Source organism: Aethalodelphis obliquidens, unplaced genomic scaffold (genome assembly GCF_003676395.1).
Source record: "Aethalodelphis obliquidens isolate GAN/ISIS:26980383/991018 unplaced genomic scaffold, ASM367639v1 scaffold5, whole genome shotgun sequence".
NCBI classification, from domain to species: Eukaryota; Metazoa; Chordata; class Mammalia; order Artiodactyla; family Delphinidae; genus Aethalodelphis; species Aethalodelphis obliquidens.
This window is the reverse complement of record NW_020837949.1, coordinates 43,764,646-43,789,939: the sequence shown is the minus strand read 5'-3', so window position 1 is coordinate 43,789,939 and position 25,294 is coordinate 43,764,646. Positions and strand designations below refer to the sequence as shown.

The 25,294-nt window shown below is 41.2% G+C and overlaps 1 protein-coding gene across 2 annotated transcripts in view; it reads left to right on the top strand.

The window, feature by feature from the left end:
• Positions 1–25,294, top strand: part of FKBP9 (FKBP prolyl isomerase 9) — a 50,903-nt gene that overhangs the window by 14,779 nt on the left and 10,830 nt on the right. For both annotated transcript variants that reach the window (XM_027102248.1, XM_027102247.1), the window contains exons 3-7: positions 249–438; positions 705–850; positions 11,585–11,774; positions 16,201–16,346; positions 25,062–25,248. In XM_027102248.1, the coding sequence (XP_026958049.1) occupies positions 249–438; positions 705–850; positions 11,585–11,774; positions 16,201–16,346; positions 25,062–25,248 (859 nt within the window). The remainder of the gene's footprint in view (positions 1–248; positions 439–704; positions 851–11,584; positions 11,775–16,200; positions 16,347–25,061; positions 25,249–25,294) is intronic.

Below are 25,294 nucleotides of genomic sequence, written 5' to 3'. Positions count from 1 at the left end.
TCCTGGGCTTTCAATTCCATGGCCTGGGTTCAATCCCTGGTCAGGGGACTGAGATCCCGCAAGCCACAGGGTGCGGCAAAAAAATTTGTTTTTCATTTGGAAAAAAAGAGGGAATGTGGTTCATTTTGGAATTGTATGTGACCTCTCGAGCCCTTTTGGCTTCCATTCACCTTGGCAGCATCCTAGGTGTTTATTTGTCTGGCCCAAAAGGCAGCAGCTTCTCAGTGTGAACTCTCTTTATTTTCTAGCTGGTGTGATTCCCCCAGATTCAGTGCTTCATTTTGATGTACTTCTGATGGATATTTGGAATTCGGAAGATCAGGTTCAGATTCACACTTACTTCAAGCCCCCCAGTTGCCCTCGGACCATCCAGGTGTCTGATTTTGTTAGGTACCACTACAATGGAACGTTCTTGGATGGGACACTGTTTGATTCGAGGTAAGTCCCGCCATTCATGGTACTATCATTGAAATGCCCCTTAGTTCTTTCTCTCTCATCCGCTTTTTTATGCCCATGGAGAAATCAGAAAAGGGATTCATTCCCAACTGCTCTGTGATTGGGAACAAAGATGTATACATGCTTTTTCTCCAGGGATGGGTATGAGTTCATTGGTAGCTGAATTTTGGGTAACAAAAACCTTTTGAAGGATGAATTGGAAATGCCCTCATGGTATGGAACTTTTCCCATTTCTCATTGGTTTTCAGTCACAATCGCATGAAAACATATGACACATATGTGGGAATTGGCTGGCTGATTCCTGGAATGGACAAAGGGCTGCTGGGGATGTGTGTGGGAGAAAAGCGCATCATCACCATACCTCCTTTTCTGGCCTATGGAGAAGATGGAGATGGTAAGTCCTTCTCATTCTTTGAGCCACTCTCATCTGTCTTGATTTCTTTTGCAGTGGTTAATTTAACGTACCGTGTGAAACCCACCAGAGCTTTTGGTCTAGACGTGCAGTGTCCAATATGGTAGCCACTAGCTACATATAGCTATTTACATTTACATTAGGTTAAATAAAACTTTAAATACTGTACCTTGGTCACACTGCCACAGTTCATGTACTTCAGAGCTGCTTGTTGCCAAGGGCTGCTATACTGGACAGGGCAGATACAGAGCATTTCCATCACTGCAGAAAGTTCTATTTGGACGGTGCTAGTCTAGATCATTTGCTGTCTGATGAGTAAGTTACAGAAATCTCCACCTATTAATGGTCATTGTTGTTCTTTTTCTTTCCACCTAACACTATTTTATTTAAAAAAATTTTATTTGAGTCTAGTTACTTTACAATGTTGTGTTAGCTTCTACTGTACAGCGAAGTGAATCAGCTATGCGTATACATATATCCTTCTCTTTTGGATTTCCTTCCCATTTAGGTTACCACAAAGTATTGAGTAGAGTTCCCTGTGCTATACAGTAGGTTCTCATTAGTTATATATTTTATATATAGTATCAATAGTGTATATATGTCAATCCCAATCTCCCAATTCATCCGACCCTCACTGTTGTTCTTAAGTAAGACATCTCGGGACTTCCCTGGTGGTCCAGTGGTTAAGACTCCATGTTTCCAGTGCAGGGGCATGGATCCCATCCCTGGTCGGGGAACTAAGATCCCACAAGCTGTGTGGCCAAAAAAAAAAAAAAAAAGAAAGAAAAGAAAGAGAAAAAAAAAGAAAATGTGATGCTATTTAAGAAGTTTACTGACAGTGATACCTGACTTCTAATAACCCCCTAATATAATGTTTCCAAGCTATGTTTTCTGAGAGTTCTAGGTCTACAGAGCAGGAGGAGAGGGGAGCCTTCTCTCCTGTCGACCTCCACTTTTATTACTGGGAATCTGCAGACAGTTTCTTTAAAAACCTGCTAAAAGAAAAATAAAGCTTGAAAGTAACTGCCGCAAATATATCTTAATTCTCCCCTCCCCAAGATATGTTATTATTCTTATCACTACTCAAACTCTCTCATCCTTGGCTAATGGAAGTTCATTCTCCTTGTCTCCCAAATCCTTTTATCATCATCCACATGCATATGAGGTACAAAGTAAAGCTAGATGCCTAGCCCGATGTGATGAATGTTATTTATTTATTTAAAATAAATAATAAATAATTTAAATATTTTAAATACATAGTTTATTTTAAATAAATAATATAAATACATAGTTTATTTTAAATAAATAAATAATTTAAATATTTTAAATACATAGTTTATTTAAAATAAATAATATAAATATTTTAAATAAATAGTTTATTTAAAATAGTTATTTTTAAATGCTTTATACTTTGACACTGTGCTCAGCTATCCAGGTATAAATTTAAACAGGTGAATTGTATAGTATGGGAATTATATCTCAATAAAGTTGTTATAAAAAGAAGCAAATATTCAGGTAGTACATAATAATGCTAGAAAAATTTAAACCCTGGGGTTACCGTAAGGCTTTCTGTTTTCTATTAAATTAAAAGATACAGAAAAATAAAAAAGATTAATATTCTATCACACACCCTCCCACACCCACACCTGCATTTCAGGGATTAACCACACCTGGCGATCCAGAGGCTGACTCAGCAGCCTGCTTTCAGCAGATTTCACCATTCCTCTGAGGGGAAGGAGACAGAGGGGTGGGCTCTGCCAAAGAGCCAGTTGAAGGAGCACAGTCTTGGCATGCCCTGTGGTTCACTTGTCTAGGCCTTCTCCTTTGCATGACATAACAAATGGCAAGTAAGAGTGTGGAGGTAAGTGGTTTGTCAGGTAACTAACTTCCTTCTATCCCAGAGTCCTGGATTTAGAGTTACTTATTGGTTGATGTTGATCTTTGCAGGAAGAGCTAGTGCCCAATAATCTCTTCATGTGGATTATCGTGTGGCACATATTCAATAAATCCTCACTGTTAGGAATATCCATGAGAAGCAATACCATCCTGAACTGAAATAGAAATGATTGGAGGACTATTTATGTTTTGGATTGTGGGTGCCGTTTTTTCCCCTCTTATCTCAGCTAACTTTAGTTTTACTTATATCTTGTTTTGGATGAACTTAAAGGATTGAATTTTTGTCTCTTTAAAAATTGGGGAACTTCCCTGGTGGCGCAGTGGTTAAGAATCTGCCCGCCAGTGCAGGGGACACGGGTTCGAGCCCTGGTCCGGGAAGATCCCACATACCACAGTGCAGCTAAGCCCGTGCACCACAGCTACTGAGCCTGCACTCGAGAGCCTGCGAGCCACAACTACGGAGCCCGCGTGCCACAACTACTGAAGCCCATGTGCCTAGAGCCCATGCTGTGCAACAAGAGAAGCCGCTGCAATGAGAAGCCTGCGCACTGCAACGAAGAGTAGCCCCCACTCGCCGCAACTAGAGAAAGCCTGCACAGAGCAATGAAGACCCAACGAGCCAAAAATAAATAAAATAAAATAAATAAATTTATTTAAAAAAAAGTTGGTTGTGAGGGACTCTGGTAGAGCTCACACCAAGGAGTACTTCCCAGAACTACTGCTGCCAGTGTCCTTGTCCCCACAATAAGCCACAGCCACCCCCTGCCTCTGCAGGAGACCCTCCAACACTAACAGGGACTCAGATTGATCTCTGAGATGACCCCACAACTTTAGCAGGACTGAATGATATGAAGGTAAAAACCTATATGTGTGGAAAAAGGACAGAAACTAGAAAAAGAGCCGTGTGGCTGACAGGGTCTTGGTGCTCCAGCCGGGTGTCAGGCTGGAGCCTCTGAGGTGGGAGAGCCTAGTTCAGGACACTGGATTACCAGAGACCTCCAGGCCCCACGTAATATCAATCGGCAACAGCTCTCCCAGAGATCTCCATCTCAATGCTAAGACCCAGCTCCACTCAACGATCAGCAACCTCCAGTGCTGGACACCCCATGCCAAACAACTAGAAAGACAGGAACACAACCCCACCCATTAGCAGAGAGGCTGCCTAAAATCATAATAAGTTCACAGACACCCTAAAACACACCACCGGACGTGGTCCTGCCCACCTGAAAGACAAGATCCAGCCTTATGCACCAGAACACAGGCACCAGTCCCCTCCATCAGGAAGCCTCACAACTCAGTGAACCAACCTCACCCACTGGGGACAGCCACCAAAAACAACAGGAACTACAAACCTGCAGCCTGCGAAAAGGAGACCCCAAACACAGTAAGTCAAGCAAAATGAGAAGACAGAGAAATATGCAGCAGATGAAGGAGCAAAGTAAAAACCCATTAGACCAAACAAATGAAGAGGAAATAGGCAGTCTACCTGAAAAGGAATTCAGAGTAATGATAGTAAAGATGATCCAAAATCTTGGAAATAGAATGGAGAAAATACAAGAAACATTTAACAAAGACCTAGAAGAAATAAAGAGCAAACAAACAATGATGAACAACACAATAAATGAAATTAAAAATTCTCTAGAGGGAATCAACAGCAGAATAACTGAGGCAGAAGAACGGATAAGTGACCTGGAAGATAAAATAGTGGAAATAACTACTGCAGAGCAGAATAGAGAAAAAAGAATGAAAAGAATTGAGAACAGTCTCAGAGACCTCTGGGACAACATTAAGCGCACAAACACTTGAATTATAGGGGTCCTAGAAAAAGAAGAGAAAAAGAAAGGGACTGAGAAAATATTTGAAGACATTATAGTTGAAAACTTCCCTAACATGGGAAAGAAAATAACCCATCACCTCCAGGAAGCACAGAGGGTCCCATACAGGATAAATCCAAGGAGAAACACGCCAAGACACATATTAATCAAACTATCAAACATTAAATACAAAGAAAAAATATTAAAAGCAGCAAGGGAAAAGCAACAAATAACATACAAGGGAATCCCCATAAGGTTAACAGCTGATCTTTCAGCAGAAACTCTGCAAGACAGAAGGGAGTGGCAGGACATATTTAAAGTGATGAAAGGGAAGAACCTACAACCAAGATTACTCTACCCATCAAGGATCTCATTCAGATTCAACGGAGAGATTAAAACCTTTACAGACAAGCAAAAGTTAAGAGTATTCAGCACCACCAAACCAGCTTTACAAAAAATGCTAAAGGAACTTCTCTAGTCAGGAAACACAAGAGAAGGAAAAGACCTACAAAAACAAACCCAAAACAATTAAGAAAATGGTAATGGGAACATACATATTGATAATTACCTTAAATGTAAATGGATTAAATGCTCCAGCCAAAAGACACAGGCTGGCTGAATGGATACAAAAACAAGGCCCGTATATATGCTGTCTACAAGAGACCCATTTCAGACCTAGGGACACATACAGACTGAAAGTGAGGGGATGGAAAAAGATATTCCATGCAAATGGAAATCAAAAGAAAGTTGGAGAAGCAATTCTCATATCAGATAAAATAGACTTTAAAATAAAGACTATTACAAGAGACAGAGAAGGACACTACATAATGATTAAGGGATCAATCCAAGAAGAAGATATAACAATTGTAAATATTTATGCACCCAACATAGGAGCACCTCAATATATAAGGCAAACGCTAACAGCCATTAAAGGGGAAATCGACAGTAGCACAATAATAGTAGGGGAGTTTAACACCCCACTTTCACCAATGGACAGATCATCCAAATGAAAATAAATAAGGAAACACAAGCTTTAAATGACACATTAAACAAGATGGACTTAATTGATATTTATAGGACATTCCATCCCAAAACAACAGAATACACTTTCTTCTCAGTGCTCATGGAACATTCTCCAGGATAGATCATATCTTGGGTCATAAATCAAGCCTTGGTAAATTTAAGAAAATTGAAATTGTATTGAGTATCTTTTCCGACCACAACGCTATGAGACTAGATATCAGTTACAAGAAAAAAACTGTAAAAAAATACAAACACATGGAGGCTAAACAATATGGTACTAAATAACCAAGAAATCACTGAAGAAATCAAAGAGGAAATCAAAAAACATGTAGAAACAAATGACAATGAAAACATGACAACCCCAAACCTATGAGATGCAACAAAAGCAGTTCTAAGAGGGAAGTTTATAGCAATACAATCCTACCACAAGAAGCAAGAAACATCTCAAAAAAACAACCTAACCTTATACCTAAAGCAATTAGAGAAAGAAGAACACCAAAAAAACCCCAAAGTTAGCAGAAGGAAAGAAATCATAAAGATCAGATCAGAAATAAAGGAAAAAGAAGGAAACGATAACAAAGATCAATAAAAGCTAGTTCTTTGAGAAGATAAACAAAATTGATAAACCATTAGCCAGACTTATCAAGAAAAAAAGGGAGAAGACTCAAATCAACAGGATTAGAAATGAAAAAGGAGAAGTAACAACTGACACTGCAGAAATACAAAGGGACATGAGAGATTACTACAAGCACCTCTATGCCAATAAAATGGACAAATTCTTCGAAAAGCACAACCTTCCGAGACTGAACCAGGAAGAAATAGAAAATATAAACAGACCAATCACAAGCACTGAAATTGAGACTCTGATTAAAAATCTTCCAACAAACAAAAGCCCAGGACCAGATGGCTTCACAGGCTTCACAGAGTTCTCAAAGTCTTCAAAAATATAGCAGAGGGAGGAACACTCCCAAACTCATTCCACCATCCCCTGGTACCGAAACCAGACAAAGATGTCACAAAAAAAGAAAACTACAGGCCAATATCACTGACGAACATAGATGCAAAAATTCTGAACAAAATACTAGCAAACAGAATCCAGCAGCTCATTAAAAGGGTCATACACCATGATCAAGTAGGGTTTATCCCAGGAATGCAAGGACTCTTCAATATATGCAAATCAATCAACGTGATACACCGTATTAACAAATTGAAGGAGAAAAACCATATGATCATCTCAATAGATGCAGAAAAAGCTTTCCACAAAATTCAACACCCATTTATGATAAAAACCCTCCAGAAAGTAGGCATTGAGGGAACTTATCTCAACATAATAAAGGCCATATATGACAGACCCACAGCCAGCATCGTTCTCAGTGGTGAAAAACTGAAATCATTTCCACTAAGATCAGGAACAAGACAAGGTTGCCCACTCTCACCACTATCATTCAACATAGTTTTGGAAGTTTTAGCCACAGCAAGCAGAGAAAAAAAAAGAAATAAAAGGAATCCAAATTGGAAAACAAGAAGTAAAGCTGTCACTGTTTGCAGATAACATGATACTATACATAGGGAATCCCAAAGATGCTACCAGAAAACTACTAGAGCTAATCAATGAACTTGGTAAAGTAGCAGGATACAAGATTAATGCACAGAAATCTCTTGCATTCCTATACACTAATGATGAAAAGTCTGAAAGAGAAATTAAGGAAACACTCCCATTTACCATTGCAACAAAAGGAATAAAATACCTAGGAATAAACCTACCTAAGGAGAAAAAAGCCCTGTATGCAGAAAACTATGACACTGCTGAAAGAAATTAAAGATGATACAAACAGATGGAGAGACATATCATGTTCTTGGATTGGAAGAATCAACATTGTGAAAATGACTATACTCCCCAAAGCTATCTACAGATTCAATGCAATCCTTATCAAGCTACCAATGGCATTTTTCACAGAAGTAGAACAAAAAATTTCACAATTTGTATGGAAACACAAAAGACCCTGAATAGCCAAAGCAATCTTGAGAAAGAAAAACGGAGCTGGAGGAATCAGGCTCCTGGACTTCAGACTGTACTACAGAGCTACAGTAATCAAGACAGGATGGTACTGGCACAAACACAGAACTACAGATCAATGGAACAGGATAGAAAGCCCAGAGATAAACCCACGCACATATGGTCACCTTATCTTTGATAAAGGAGGCAAGAATATCCAATGGAGAAAAGACAGTGTCTTCAATAAGTGGTGCTGGGAAAACTGGACAGCTACATGTAAAAGAATGAAATTAGAACACTCCCTAACACTATACACAAAAATAAACTCAAAGTGGATTAAAACGTAAAGGTAAAGCCAGACACTATAAAACTGTTAGAGGAAAACATAGGCAGAACACTCTATGACATAAATCACAGCAAGATCCTTTTTGATCCACCTCCTAGAGAAATGGAAATAAAAACAAAAATAAACAAATGGGACCTAATGAAACTTAAAAACTTTTGCACGGCAAAAGAAACCATTAACAAAAGGAAAAGACAACCCTCAGAATGGGAGAAGGTATTGCAAACGAAGCAACTGACAAAGGATTAATCTCCAAAATATACAAGCAGCTCATGGAGCTCAATATCAAAAAAACAAATAACCCAATCCAAAAATGGGCAGAAGACATAAATAGACATTTCTCCAAAGAAGATATACAGATTGCCAAGAAACACACGAAAGGATGCTCAACATTGCTAATCATTAGAGAAATGCAAATCAAAACTACAATGAGGCATCACCTCACACCGGTCAGAATGGCCATCATCAAAAAATCTACAAACAATAAATGCTGCAGAGGGTGTGGAGAAAAGGGAGCCCTGTTGCACTGTTGGTGGGAATGTAAATTGATACAGCTATTATAGAGAGCAGTATGGAGGTTCCTTAAAAAACTAAAAATAGAACTACCGTATGACCCAGCAATCCCACTACTGGGCATATACCCTGAGAAAAGCATAATTCAAAAAGAGTCATGTAGCACAATGTTCATTACAGCACTATTTACAATAGCCAGGAAATGGAACCAACCTAATTGTCCATTGACAGATGAATGGATAAAGAATATGTGGCACATATTTACAATGGAATATTACTTAGCCATAAAAAGAAACGAAATTGAGTTATTTGTAGTGAGGTGGATGGACCTAGAGTCTGTCCTACAGAGTGAAGTAAGTTAGAAAGAGAAAAACTAATACTGTATGCTTACACATATATATGGAATCTAAAACAAAAAAAAGGTTCTGAAGAACCTAGGGGCAGGACAGGAATAAAGACTCATATGTAGAGAATGGGCTTGAGGACACATGGAGGGGGAAGGGTAAGCTGGGACGAAGTGAGAGAGTAGCATGGACATATATACACTACCAAATGTAAAATAGATAGCTAGTGGGAAGCAGCTGCATAGCACAGGAAGATCAGCTTGGTGCTTTGTGACCACCTAGAGGGGTGGTATATGGAGGGTGGGAGGGAGACGCAAGAGGGAGGGGATATGGGGATATATGTATGCATATGACTGATTCACTTTGTTATACAGCAGAAACTAACACAGCATTGTAAAGGAATTATACTCCAATGAAGATGTAAAAAAAAAGTTGGTTGTGAGTTCCCAGACATTGGGAACAGACTTGTGGGTGCCAAGGGGGAAGTGGGGTGGTAGAGGGATGGATTGGAAGTTTGGGATTAGCAGATACAAACTATTGTGTATGGAATGGAGGGACAACAGGGTTTTACAGTGTAGCACAGGGAACTATAGTCAATGTCCTGTAATAAAGCATAATGGAAAAGAATATGAAAAAGAATATATATACATTTGTATATGGTGTTAGGTAGTGTTCTAATTTCATTCTTTTACATGTAGCTGTCCAGTTTTCCCAGCACTATGTATTGAAGAGCCTATCTTTTCTCCATTGTATGTTCTTGCCTCCTTTGTCGTAAATTAGGTGACCATATATGCGTGGGTTTATCTCTGGGCATTCTATCCTGTACCATTGATCTTTATTTCTGTTTTTGTACCAGTACCATACTGTCTTGATTACTGTAGCTTTGTGGTATAGTTTGAGGTCAGGGAGCCTGATTCCTCCAGCTCCGTTTTTCTTTCTCAAGATTGCTTTGGCTATTCAGGGTCTTTTGTGTGTCCATAAGAATTGTAAAATTTTTTGTTCTAATTCTGTGGAGAATGCCACTGGTAGTTTGATAGGGATTACATTGAATCTGTAGATTGCTTTGGGTAGTATAGTCATTTTTACAATATTGATTCTTCCAATCCAAGAACATGGTATATTTCTCCATCTGTTTGTCATCTTTGATTTCTTAGAATAGGAGAGAATACTTGCAAATGAAACAACAGACAAAAGATTAATCTCCGAAATTACAAACAGCTCATGGAGCTCAATATCAAAAAAACAAACAATCCAATTAAAAAATGGGCAGAAGACCTAAGTAGACGTTTCACGAAGGAGGGCATACAGATGGCCAAGGGACACATGAAAAGATGCTCAACATCACTAATTATTAGAGAAATGCAGATCAAAACTACAAAGAGCTATCATCTCACGCTAGTCTGAATGGCCATTATCAAAAAATGTAGAAACAATAAATGCTGGAAAGGGTGTGGTGAAAAGGGAACCCTCTTGCACTGTTGGTGGGAATGTAAATTGATACAACCACTATGGAAAACAGTATGGAGGTTCCTTAAAAAACTAAGAATAGAACTACCATATGACCCAGCAATTACTGGGCATATACCCTGAGAAAACCATAATTCAAAAAGACATGTACCACAATGTTCACTGCAGCACTATTTGTAATAGCCAGGACATGGACGTAACCTAAGTGTCCATTGGCAGATGGATGGATAAAGAAGATGTGGCACATATATACAATGGAATATTACTCAGCCGTAAAAAGAAACAAAATTGAGTTATTTGTAGTGAGGTGGATGGACCTAGAGTCTGTCATACAGAGTGAAGTAAGTCAGAAAGAGAAAAACAAATACCACATGCTAATACATGTATATGGAATCTAAAAAAAAAAAAAATGGTACTGATAAACCTAGTTGCAGGGCAGGAATAAAGATGTAGACATAAAGAATGGACACGGGGTGGGAGGGGGAAGCTGGGGTGAAGTGAGAGTAGCATCGACATATATACACTACTGAATGTAAAATAGTTAGCTAGTGGGAAGCAGCCCCATAGCACAGGGAGATCAGCTCGGTGCTTTGAGGTGACCTAGAGGGGTGGGATAGGGAGGATGGGAGGGAGGCTCGGGAGGGAGGGGATATGGGGATATATGTATGCATGTGACTGATTCACTTTGTTATACAGCAGAAGCTAACACAACATTGTAAAGCAATTATACTCCAAGAACGAACTATTAAAAAAAAATATATATATATATGTATAACTGAATCACTTTGCTATACAGGAGGAATTAACACAACATTGTAAAACAACTGTACTCAATAAAATAAATTTTAAAATAATTGTCTGTGAGTTCCAAAGAACAAGTCTATGTAGTGTTCTCCAGAACCAGATCCAAGCTGTGGAATGTCTGTGATTTGCATCTATATACAAACAGAAACCCACAGAGGTATGTATTTGGGTTTGCATGTGGGTATATAACCACTCACATAGAGCCTTGATTTGCAAGTACAAGCATAGAAAATGTGGTCACAGTATTCTCCATGTCATTATTATCGGTTTGCTCCTTTTTCTGAGGAAGTCAGGCTTCAAATTATACCTGCCAGCCCTCGGTTGGACACCACGTGAGATAGCACGGTTAGACACCGTGGGGGACCACCCAAGATGTGGAAGAACATTTGATTCCTTGGCTGGGAAACTTCAAGGAATGTGTAACACCAACGTAGTGGGTGTTGAATTGTAGTTAAAGTATTGATACTTCCTAAATCTTGTGTCCTGATTTCATCATCTTCCTTCATTCCACTCTAGGGAAAGACATTCCTGGGCAGGCATCTCTGGTGTTTGATGTTGCATTATTGGACCTCCATAACCCCAAGGATGGCATTTCCATTGAGAATAAGGTAGTTCCTGAAAACTGTGAGCGGCAAAGTCAAACGGGGGACTTTCTCAGGTATCATTACAACGGCACACTTCTGGATGGTACATTCTTTGATTCCAGGTAAGCAAACAACAGGGTCCTTCACTTACCAGAACATCTTATTAAATATAGTTTATAGCTTGTCAGTGCTGATTTTGAGTTAGTATTTTCATCTCCAGTATAGGTTTCTATTTTCTGATACTGAATTCCTTCAGAGGTTGTTAGAACGGTCTCCTTGGGGCCTGTGGGAGATGGGTCTGCAGGAAAGCAGGAGAGGCTCACCCTGGACTCCCACAGTCCCTCTAGACTGTGCTCGGCTATTCAAGTATAAACCCAACTCTGGGGTCCAAGGTGGGAAGTGACCAGGAGGCAGGTCCAGGCGGTAGGATGCGAAGAGAAGAGACTTGGTGCTGGGAGATCTGGATTCCAGTCCCTGTGTGTGGTGCACTAGGTGTGTGACTTTGGATAGCATTTGACCTCCCTGAGCTTCAGTTTTTTCGTTGTTGTTAGCACCTTTCTCAAAGAGATGGTTAGATTAAAGAGAGAAGGTAGGCAGAAGCACTTTGCAAACTTTCATGGTTTATCTGCTGCAGGGACTGTTTGGATGCTGGGCGGAGCCTGTTGTTATTCAAAGCTTTGTTTATCAGGCTTAGCCTGCAGTTGTGAGCAGGCAACAGGTGTTTGGTATGCGTTGCTCATTCAGGTGGCATGTGTTGTTTGGATTCCTTTAGCTTCCTATAGAGCAAGCAAGTAGTGACAGCAATCTACCTGTTTCTCTGAGGTAAGAGACTTCTCGTTTAATTAGTCACCCAGAAACATTACAGAATTTTTATACGGTATAATTTTATTTGCATAATTCATTCTTACCACTCCGCGGATCCCTTCTTTTAAATTTTTCATTTGACTTTTTTGGAAAAAGGCAGTAGTCTCATGGTTCAAAATTAAAACAAAATATGCGTTAAGATGTGTTGTACCGACCATCCCTGCCAACCTCACATCCCCCTGCCCGCAAGCCACTTAGAGTTAACCACTGTTATTAATAAGTTTCTTTTTTATTCTTCAAATGTGTGGATTTTTTTCCTAAAGCAGATATAAGCAAATACAATTGTTATATTATTTTCTCCGCTTTATAGTATATAGCATATAGAATACTATATACATACATATATAACATTATGTATTATATACATATACAGATAACATAATGCTACGTACTATATACACTATTATGCTCCTTGCTTTTTTTTTAATTAATTAATTTATTTTTGGCTGCCTTGGGTCTTCATTGCTGCGCATGGGCTTTTCTCTAGTTGTGGCGAGCAGGGGCTATACTCTTCGTTACGGCACGCGGGCTTCTCATTGCGGTGGCTTCTCTTGTTGTGGAGCACAGGCTCTAGGCGCACGGGCTTCAGTAGATGTGGCATGTGGGTTCAGTAGTGTGGCTCGCGGGCTCTAGAGTGCAGGCTCAGTAGTTGTGGTGCATGGGCTTAGTTGCTCCGCGGTATGTGGGATCCTCCTGGACCAGGGCTCGAACCCATGTCCCCTGCATTGGCAGGCGGATTCTTAACCACTGCGCCACCAGTGAAGCCCCTGCTCCTTGCTTTTTTTCACCTTGGAATTTTTCCATATTAATGCGTAGAGAGAAATCATTTTTTATGTCTGTGTAGTGTTTCATTGAGTGAATATACCATATTTATCTAACCATTCCCCATTGATGACATTTGAGTTGTTTTTATTTTTTCTATTAAAAAAAATTGAGAGAGTGTGTGCGTGTGATTACTTGTCACATATGATCTTGGTTCTGTCTTTTATTCCCTGGAATTTTATTTTTAGTTGAAAAGCCATTTTTCTAGTGGATACCAGATTTCTTTTCATATTAATGGAACCAGTTTTCTTAGGTTTCAAACAGATTTCCATTTTAGTACACTGGGGTCTAATCCATCCTAAGAGCTAAGTAATATTCCATTATATAGGTTTGCCTTAATTTAGTAATCAATCCCTATTATTTTCTATCTTTTGATGTTCTAAGAGGGACTGCAATAATTATTTTTGTAGCTAAATCTTAAATAATATGATTGTTTCCTTAGGATAAATTTCTAGAAGAATCTCTAGGTTTAAGGTTATGTGTATTTTTACAGCTTTTGATATAAGTACCAAGTTGTCCTCAAGGAAGGTTTTACATCACTAAGAGTACCCCATTTCCTGCAAACTCAGCAACATTGGGTATTATTTAAAAATAATCTTTGCCAATTTATAGGAGAAAAATAGAACTTTATAATTGTAATGTGAATTTCTTTGATTGCTATTAAGGTTGAAATTCTTTCAAATGTTTATTGACTATTTGGATATTTTCTTTTGTGATTTACCTGTTTGTGTATTTGCCTGTTTTTATATTGAGGATATTGGTATTTGTCCTTTTCTTATTAATTTAAAATCTCTGTACATTAAAGATATTAACAATTTTATGGTTGCATATTGTTGAAAGCATACTGCCTGTTTATTTGCATTTTAATTTCGGTTGTTGTGATTTTTGATCTGTTTAAATATAAACCTTTTATGTTGTTAAATACATTCCATTTCTCCTTTATGGCTCCCTTTATTCTTATGTAAATTCTTATATATTCTGTCTTGAGTAACTTGCTAAAAAGTCTCTCCCTGCCCCTGGACTTGTTTTTTTTTCCCCTAGAGTATATAAATATTCACCTGTATTTTCCTCCTGCTCTTCTAATGGCTTTATTTTTTTATCCTTTAAAATATTCTCTATTAGAATTTTTATTTTAAAGAATATTATGTTCTTGTTGTATAAGTGAAACAATGCAAAGATATTTAATAAAATGTAATAATTTCACATCAACCCCTTCCATTTTCACCACTTGAAGTAAATATTAAAAAGCTTCTGCAGGCTCTCTTCAGTGTTTATAAATGCTTTCATGTTTCAATCTTAAATCCATCTGGAATTTATTGTGGTGTTCAGTATGACAGTAAGGATCTAAATGGTTTTTTCCAGATGGTTAGCCAGTTTCTCCAACACCCTTTATTGAATAACTGTATTTTCCTCACTCATTTAAAATCTGACATTGATCATGTACCAAATTCTTGTATACACTTGTGGGTCTTGGTCTAGAATTTTTATCCTTTTCCAGTGATCTAGCTATTTCTGGGCCACAATCATACCTTTAGCTATTGTAACTTTTTAGTTTGTATGATAGAGAATATTCTTTTTCTTTTTAAACATCGTTTTTTCCTACTGTGATACATTGATATGGTTCAAAATCCTAAAAGTGTAAAAGAATATACAATGAAGAATTTTTCACCTATCCTTGTCCCTCAATCACCCAGTTCCCCTCTTCACAGGGAACCAGAGTTATGCACTTCATAGGTCTTCCATACATATACAGTGAAATACAGATAATTATGTAGAAAATCTGCTTCCTGGATGAGGAGAATCATTTGTTACTATCATTTCTTCACGCCCCTTGGCTTTGTGGTCCCTGAGGGGTGTTGAGGAGGAAGAGCCTCTCACAGCTCTGCCTTTTCATCTCCCTGGTCCCACTGCTGACCATCTTCTCTGACACAGTCATCCTTGGGCTGTGTTTGATGAGGTGACAGTGGAACTGACTGGCTCTTTCTCAGGACAAGCTTTTTGCCACATCTGCTCCAGCTGGGGGTGGGTAATGGGTACAGATCACTGTGGTTAAGAGTTCAGTATCTGAAGTGGCAAATGAAGTTTTATTATTTTATTCTGGAATCATCAGGCTTTGTTTTCTCCAAACTCAGTAATCAGACTCAACTGGCAATTAATACAGAGGCTGGATCTCTCCACTGAGTGGAATGCCTGGGGCTCCTACCAGAGGCACTTGGGAAATTCAGGTACTCACCGGGTGGTAGCTTGGTGAGCATGGATTGCAGTAGGGCGAGTTCACTGCAGAGTTAAATTGCTCTCAGTATATGTGCTACTTTTCTGGCAATCTGAATATTCATGTCCCACATATACAGATACTCTCCTCTTTAGAGAAATTCTTAGTTTCTTTTTTTTTTTTTTCCTTTTTGGGCTTTCATTTGAAACTTTATGTTAGAGTAATAGAAGACTCTAGAACTTCTAAGTTGTTTCTTTACAAGAGATAACAGAGAAATTCTTAGTTTCTGACAAGGGCGCCCTTAATGCTTTTTTCATTAACCTGACATGGTCAACAAGCGTAGAGTCCGATTTACATTATAGCTACATTTCTGCATGATTGCTTCTTGTAACCCGCATCCCATTCATAACTTGACCAAACCAGAGGGCTGGAGGGCTTATTTCTGGGAGTGTTTGTGCAGGCGGCAGCTCCCACGCAGTGTGTGGATCCTTGTTCATCATTTCAGGGGAGCGTGTTTCCTGGCTTGTACTCAGATTCTAGGGTTCACCCTATTCTGGAGTCTGGAGGCCCCTGCGCTCTGTTGCCTCATGGTACCAGCTACACTGCTGCTGCCGTATTCCTCGTGACCAAGCTCTTTTCCTCTTTCCCAGCTACTCGCGGAACCGCACCTTTGACACGTACATTGGGCAGGGCTACGTGATTGCTGGGATGGATGAAGGTTTACTCGGCGTTTGCATTGGAGAGAAGAGGAGGATCGTGGTCCCCCCTCACCTGGGGTATGGCGAGGAAGGAAGAGGTAAGCGCTGGCTGCCTTCTAAGACTGCCTTAGAGAGGCACTAACTGATGCTTCCACGCTGCTTGGAACCAGGGCCTCTGGCAAAGCGTAGAAGCTAGTCTAGCTTCAGACTCGAATACTCAAATAACTCTAGTTTCTAGAGATGCTCTGTCATGACTCCTTGTTCCCCCTGCCCGTTTTCCTTTTCCTTTTGGAAAATTTAAAACCTACACCAAAGTTGAAAGAACTGTACAGTGAACTCCACTTAGATTCACCAGTCGTCAACATCTTGCTATATTTGCTTTATATATATAACTACAGTACATTTTTTCTTCGTTGAGCCATTTGAAAGTAAATTGCAACCCCCCTTTATCTGTTTTTCGTTTTTATTTTTTATTTTTTTTCCCGGTACGCGGGCCTCTCACTGTTGTGGTCTCTCCCTTTGCGGAGCACAGGCTCCGGACGCGCAGGCTCAGCGGCCGTGGCTCACGGGCCCAGCCGCTCTGCGGCATGTGGGATCTTCCCAGACCGGGGCACGAACCCGTGTCCCCTGCATCAGCAGGCGGACTCTCAACCACTGCGCCACCAGGGAAGCCCTGTTTTTCGTTTTTATTGAAATATATTTGACATATAACCTTGTGTACATTTAAGGTATACATGTTATTTTGATACATTTATATATTGTAATGTGATTGCCATTGTGGTGATAATTAGCACCTCTATCATGGTACATAATTATCATTTCTTTTTGATGGTTGGAATAATTGATAATTAGCAAGTTTGATGATTATAAGACAATATTGTTGTCTATATTCACTATACTGTGCATTAGATTTTGGTTTTTGTTTTTAACAACTTTATCGAGGTATTATTTACATACCATAAAATTCACCCAATTTAAGTATACAATTCAATGACTTTTAATAAATGTTGTGAGTTGTGCAACTATCACCTTAATCCAGTTTTAGAATATTTGTCACCCAAACAGCAAACTTCTTTTTAAAAGTTACACAAATAATATACGTTGACTTTAGAATAAGAAAATAGAGATCAACAACAACAAAAATCTGCCATAATCTCACCACCCAGGAATAACCATTGTTAATGTGGTAGGTGGAATATCGGCCCCAAAAGATGTCCATGTCCTAATCCCCAGAGACTTTGCAGATGTGATTAAGGTAATGGTCTTGAGATGAGGAGATTATCCTGGATCATCCAGGTGGCCTTGATGTACTTACAAGGATCTTTGCAAGAGGGAAGCAGGAGACCAGAGAGGGGAGAAAATGCTACACTGCTGACTTAGAGGATGGAGGAAAGGGCCACAAGTCAAGGAAGGAGGGTGGCCTTGAGAAGCTGGAAAAAGCAAGGAAACAGATTCTCCTGAAACCTCCAAAAGGAACACATCCCTGCCAATACCTTGAATTTAGACTTTGAGTCCAGAGTTATGAGAGTAAATTTACGTTGTTTTAAGCCACCAAGCTTGTGGTAATTTGTTGTAGCAGTAATAGGAAACTCATATAACCGTGAAGTGACTGTCCTTCTATACTTTTGAGTATATGTGAATCTATGTAGATAAAAGGAAACAAACACATATCCATCTACACTATTGACAAAAAATACTACAGTATTTTTTGTCAATAAATACTGACAAAAGTGGGATCACCTATACATATTAGTTTGTAATTTCTCTCTTTACGTAATTTGTCATGAACAATGTTTTATGCCAACAGGTTGCATAGAATTTTAATGGTTGCATAGTATTCCAAACCATATTTCCTTTATTATTTTTTTTCTCACATACCATTTTTTGCTAACTTACTTTGGAAGAGTTGATACAGTATTTATTTTGCTTTTGTGTTCTTTTTGCTGATGAGATTCTGGCTGGCCTGGCTGGCTGTACACATTCATTTCGTTAACCTGCTTCTGACTTCTACTGCTACAGTGGATTTCAGAATTTTCCCAGTAGGATTTGTTTGGAGGATCTAAGAATCATCAGGTTGGTTGGAAACTAGGCTGTACCATGGAGAAACATTATTTTTCCTGACTTAAATTTCTGATTTATAAAGCCACAACCAATCACAGCTTAAGGTCTTAAGATCATTCAACAAACCTTGCTTCATGTACTGTTTGTCTAGTGTCTTGATGCTCTGTTGTTTTGTATTATGTAAATTTCTACTTCTAGCCAAATACATGCAGGAATAGACAAATACTTTCAGCGTATTCATGTTTCATTTTGCCCTCAGGACTAATTCTTCCTTTCCCTAAAAAGAATATACTGATGGAAAACACTTGCTTAAATTATTTCTCCTTTTGGCTTTCTCACAAGTATGAGACAGTTTTGCAAAGAATTATATAAGGCTCTGGGAAACATTTGAAGTCTCATAAATTTTCTGGGCATGAGGCTACTTCACCCTGAATCATTTGTTCCCATGGTGGGGGGAGGGGCACCCTGCCAAGTAACACCCCGCTGCTCTTGCACAGGGTCTGTTTCTGTTCTATTGATTAGCGAGTGCCCTTGGCCTCCTTGTGGGGTTTGCCCAGGACCTAATGCTAATCACTGAGGGACTGACCTTAGAAGGGTGTCAGGACACAGAGGAAGCCTGTGGCTTTCTCACCACATACCACAGGGCCAGGCACATGGTAAGCATTCAGTAAATATTTGTGGAAGGAAGAAATGCTGGACTTTTTGACTCATCAGCATTTCATTTTGTTGCAGCCATTTTCTCTTGCAGGGTTGGTGGAGGGGAGGGGGTAGGCCTTCTGTAAAGGCTCTGGCCCTTTCTGCTGTCTGCTTTGTTCCATGGGGACAGCCCTGAATTTAGAGCGTTTGGATGTTTGCAGCCCTGAAGTGGAGAATGGATTCTGCTGCAGGGTTGTGGCAGCATCACTTCCTCAGTTTCTGTTCCCTAACTTCCACATGACCTTTTAAGCACTCTTTTTCGAAAGTGAAGAAAGCTAATATTTTACCCACACTGTGAAGGACTTCTCATGTACGAGCTCATTCAAACCTCAAAACAGTTCTCTGTTAAGATAACGAGGCCCAGAGAGGTTGAGTCATTTGCTAGAGGCCACAGTAGCTAATCGGTGATGGAGTTGAATTGCACCCAGGGTTCTTGCTGCCTGTGTCATAGGCAGAGGGGAAGAATGAGTTTCCATTACGCTGTGACTTGTTGATACCCATATATGAAGAACTGAAAACTCCAACCAGAAGTCCCAGAGCTCTCAGAGGAAACCCACGCTGCCAAGAGCTGCCGTGTTTCCTTCTGGCCCAGTTGGCCGGCCGCTTTATTTTTGTCATCTGTGTCTCTTCTTTTTTTTTTTTTTTTTTTGGCAGTACGCGGGCCTCTCACTGTTGCAGCCTCTCCCATTGCGGAGCACAGGCTCCGGATGCGCAGGCTCAGGGGCCATGGCTCACAGGCCCAGCCGCTCCGCGGCATGTGGGATCTTCCCGGACCGGGGCACGAACCTGTGTCCCCTGCATCGGCAGACAGACTCTCAACCACTGCGCCACCAGGGAAGCCCTGTGTCTCTTCTTGAGGCGGCTTATCTAGTGGGAAAAATTGATGAATACTTTTCTGCATTGGTTAAGGGTTTATTCAGAGAGGAGGCTGGTGTTGGGGCCTAATGAAATGTTGGATTATTTTCACCTGTTTACTGGTGTTGGAGAGGAGATAGATTCCTCTACCCTTCTAGGTTCTTCTGGCTGGTCTAAGAAATAAATTGATATGAGACAGATTAACAGGAGAAAATCAAACAAAGTTTAATGACATGTATATATGGGAGAGACCTAGGGAAACTGACTAACTCACCAAAATGTCTGAAGCCCTCACCTTAAACACCACCATTAGCTAAAGACAGAAGAGGATGTTGGGGGTAGTGGTTTCGGACCTGGAGATGGAAAAGCAAATGTTTGGTAAACAAATGTTTACGGGGCCACACAGACATTGGGACACCAAGAGAAATTTTAACTAACAGACTTTGCTAGGTTCCTTCCTGTCTCCACATCTAGTTCATACAGTAGTTATGTATGGTGATAGCTCCCCCCATGCCCCAACAGGTCTTCTATCTACATTCTTTAGGCAGTTAAGGAGGTAAAAAGAAAGGTTTTCTTTTTTTCTTTTTTTTTGAGTCTTTTGTGTCTTGTTTATTTTCAACTTGAAATAATCCACATGTCGAAGAGACATTTTTGGGGTGGCAATTTTACTCCCCTACACTGGTCAGCACTTATTTTTACACTGTGTATTCTTTGGAGAAGGCAGAGCCAGATAGAGGGAATGAGGGTGGAAGGGGTGCTGGCTGCCTGGGGCAGGTGGGATCTTATGGCTTGAGGTCTAGTCTGGGTTTTTTTGTAGGCCCAGCAACCCCATCTATCTGTCCATCAAAGATTTAGTGAGTGCCAGGATTCCCTGGTGGCGCAGTGGTTAAGAATCTGCCTGCCAATGCAGGGGACACGGGTTCGAGCCCTGGTCCGGGAAGGTCCCACATGCCGCAGAGCAACTAAGCCCGTGCGCCACAACTACTGAGCCTGCGCTCTAGAGCCCATGAGCCACAACTACTGAGCCTGGCTCTAGAGCGCGCGAGCCACAACTACTGAAGCCCGTGCGCCTAGAGCCCGTGCTCTGCAACAAGAGAAGCCACCGCAATGAGAAGCCCGCGCACTGCAACGAAGAGTAGCCCCCGCTCGCTGCAACTAGAGAAAGCCCACGTGCAGCAATGAAGACACAACACAGCCAAAAATAATAAATAAATAAAAATAAAATTTATTAAACAAAAATTTATTGAGTGCCTTCATGACCAGGCACTGCCCTAAGGTATTGGGGATTCAGCAGAGAAAAAGACAAACTCCCAGCCCACATAGAGCTTACGTTCTTATTGATGCCTCAGTAGATGTGCATTTGTGCCTTAATCAGACACCTGGTAGACTGACTCATGCTAACTTCCTAGGAGCTGACATAGAACCGGACATTGAATACTTACTTGAAAGGGTGTGATTGACCTCTCCACTGATCAGAATACTTGGACCTGGGATCCTGGGGCCCTGAGAAGCTGGGTTAGTTATCAGGAAAGTGCTGGGCAAACTGATATCAGAGCACAGGGGCGTGGGGTAGTCCTGGTGCCCTAAGATAGTCCTGCACATGAATGTACCTTTGAGGGTGTCAATTAAAACAGCAACAACAACAACAATGTAAGAGCTGTGAGTTCAGTTTTATAGTTTTATTTGGGGTTACTGAGGACTATATAGCCTGGGAGATAGCCTCTCAGATAGCTCTGAGGAACTGCTCCAAAGAGGTAAGAGGGATGGCCAGTATATATGTGAATTTGGAGGAAGGATATGTACAGTAAAGCACACATCTTTTTTTTTTTAATTAATTTATTTGTTATTATTTTTGGCTGTGTTGGGCATTGTTGCTGTGCGTGCGCTTTCTCTAGTTGTGGTGAGTGGGGACTACTCTTCCTTGCAGTGTGTAGGCTTCTCATTGTGGTGGCTTCTCTTGTTGTGGAGCACGGGCTCTAGGCACAAAGGCTTCAGTAGTTGCGGCACATGGGCTCAGTAGTTGTGGCTTGCGGGCTCTAGAGCACAGGCTCAGTAGTTGTGTGGCATGGGCTTAGCTGCTCCACGGCATGTGGGATCTTCCAGGGCCAGGGCTCGAACCCGTGTTGCCTGCATTGGCAGGCAGATTCTTAACCACTGTGCCACCAGGGAAGCCCTAAAGCACACATCTTGGTAGAAGGTAACTGCTAGTCACGGGGAGTAGGTATCTCAGTTACTGACTTTAGTGCTTTTCTAGGTGTAGGAAGATGCAAGAGTCTGGGTTCATAAAGTTTTCTCCTGAAAACCTCTAACAACCTGGAGGCCTGTTCTGCCAGTTTTCCCAGAGCACAGGTACCTTATCCCTGATCTTCCCCCTGAATGTTTTCCAAGGTGTGCTGTAGGTCAGTGACTGCAGTGGCTAATGACTGAATTCTTGTAGATCCAGGTGGCAAGCAACATTCACTTAGTTGGTGCTGGGCTGCAAGCCTTGTAGTTGCCCAGCCTTGAAGCTGAAGAAAGAGCCCAGAGACAGCCACAGAGACATCAACCAGTTATTGGATAAGGGATCTTACAAGTCTGCAGCGAAAGATCCTGGAGTAACACCCCATCGTGAACGGCAGAGAGCAGGCAGTCCATGGCAGGAATCTTCGCTACTTGCGGGGGAGAAGGGGCCACCATTTAAAGGGGGAACTGATGTCAGCTTGGCTCATCAGTTACCAGGGAAACCAGCACCTGGGGCAGGGGGCAAGCATGTAGGCAGTTACTGATTAAGCGCTATGATTAAGAGAATTGGATAGTCATGTGAGTGAAGCAGGGACTGGTTGAGCAGGGGCTGTACAGAGAGCAAGAAAACAGCCCTCTTGAATGGTCCAACCATATAGTTGGCAAGGGGAGGTTAAGTTTGTCCCAGCCCAATGCCATCAGTTTCTTGTCCCTTTCTGGGCTCCATCCACACGTTTTTTTCAGAGAGGTTATTAGAGCTGCTCAGGATGCAGCTTTCTTTTCCACCAATCCCCTTCACCACAACCATGGCCTGCGCCTTGGTCCTCCTCATGGAGATGAGAGGTGGGGCTCCTAAATATCCTCAGCTGCTCACTTACCGACCATTTAGCACAGCGCTCCTGAACCTTGGCTGCCCCTTAGAAACGCCTGGAAAACCAATGCCTGGTGCCACTGTAGTCCAGCCGTTCTGCAAGGTTGTGGCATATCACAGGCAAGAATCGCCTGGAGAGCTTAAAGATCACAGAACCAGAGGTGCTGCATGGGAAAGGGCCTGGCCCTTTGCGTTTTCACCAAGTTCTCCAGGACATCCTGATGGCGCCCAAGGCCGAGATCACTGCACTAGGTGAGCTACATCTGAATCTCAGAGTGGGGCCCAGGTGATGTTTTTTTCAGATGATCATGATTTTTTCTTTTATTCTGTGAATGTGGTGAATTATTTTATTTTTTTATTGGGGTAAAATGCACATATTTACCATTTTAACACGTTTTAAGTTTACAGTTCAGTGCCGTTGAATATATTCACAGTGTTGTGTAACTATCACCACTGTCTATACCCAGAACTTTTCCATCATCCCCAACACAAACTCCCCATTACCCTCTCCCCCTCCAGCCCTTGGTAACCACCGTTCTACTTTCTGTCTCTATGAATTTGCCTATTCCAGGTGCCTCATATAAGTGAAAGCATACAATATTTGTCTTTCTGTGTCTGGTTTCTTTCACCGAGCATAATGTTTTCAAGGTTCGTTCCCAGTTGGTTTTAATGAGCAACCAAGATTGAGAAACCCCTTGTCTGGCTCCACAGCCACTGCCCTCCGTTAGTGTGTGCTGTTTCCCGCAAAGAGCTGCCCTTGGCCCTGGTTCCAGGCACCCTCCTATGGCAGTTTGCAATACCTGGTTCCTCTGGGAAAGATCCCGGACCCTGTTAACCACTCACTTCAGCAACTCCCCATCACTAGTGAGTATGAGGCACCTGTGTGCTGCTGTAAAAGCCCAAGCTTCTCTAATTACTACCTTGGTAACTTTGGGCGGCCATCAAAATCTGTGCCTCAGTTTCCTCATCTGTAGGTTGGGAATATAGGATTATAATGAGAATTAAATAAACTAATACATCTAAAGCACTTAGAAGAGTGCCTGGTACCTAACAAGCACCTACCCATTAAGTGTGTGTTAGAGAGACAGCAGCCGGGAAACAGATGAGCACATGGTGGGGTGGGGGTGGTGTGATCTGGAGGATAGGGCGTGGGGAGGGGCTGTTGATGTTCACATAGTGCTACTGAATTGTCTGTAGCTGTGTTGTTTTCTTGAACAAGTTATATCTGAGTTGGTTTTCTTGTCTGTAAAATGCTAATGAAAATATTATACTTCCTTGATTCTAAGTAACACTATTTACAAATTTTTTACGTGTAAACTTCTCTGAAATGATCTGGGGGTGTGGTGAACAACCGATACCCTCCTGAGAAGCTGTCATTAAATGAATGGATGACCTGCTACTCCTGCATTTATGGTAATATTTACCCAACAGGGTTCCTGCAGGGATTTAATGAGAGAGTGTATGTGAAAAATGCTTTGTAAACTGTAAAACATTATTCAGATGTGAGATAATGTTTTCAAAAATGGAAAAGAGTAATAATTTTGTGTAGAACAAACAGGATGTGTTGTAAAGCCCTTTGTGAGTTGTTAGGTATAGTATATCTTAAGGGGCATATATGGGCCTAGTTTGGCTAGGTGATTTCCCCTGTGAAGTTTCTGTTGGTTTTGCTTCTCTTAAGCAGTGGTAGGGCACTAAAGTGATTTTCATTCTACAGCTGATTTTCTCATCTCACCTCTTACGTCTAGCAGGAGCGGGGCAAGCCTTAATTTGGTTGAGCTTTAGTTTTCTCATCTGTGATGAACTTAAGCCATAAATCTTTCAGGTTGAACCATTCCATGGGGCAGTAGTACTGTGTCTTGAATTTTAGTCCAAAGTGTGTTCCTGACTGTGGACCCTCGACAAATCTGTGCCTCAGTTTCCCCATCTATAAATTGGGTTAGGCTACTTCTAATGGCCCTTCCAGCTCCACTCTTCCAGCATTGCCTAGGATTTCACAGCTGGGTCCCCGTGTTCCTCACTGGAGGTCTGTGAGGAATACCTGGTGATACTGGGGAGGCACGTGCGCTGCTGCTTGGAGGGTTCCCTCTAATTGCCTTTGTCTGTCCTTTAGGGAACATCCCCGGCTCGGCTGTGCTGGTGTTTGACATCCATGTGATTGACTTTCACAACCCTTCAGACTCCATCAGCATCACCTCCCACTATAAGCCCCCCGACTGTTCAGTGCTGAGTAAGAAGGGGGATTACCTCAAGTATCACTACAACGCCTCGCTTCTGGATGGGACGCTGCTGGATTCCACGTAAGGGCTGCCAGGGATCGGTGGGGTGTGAGCCTGGCAGATAACA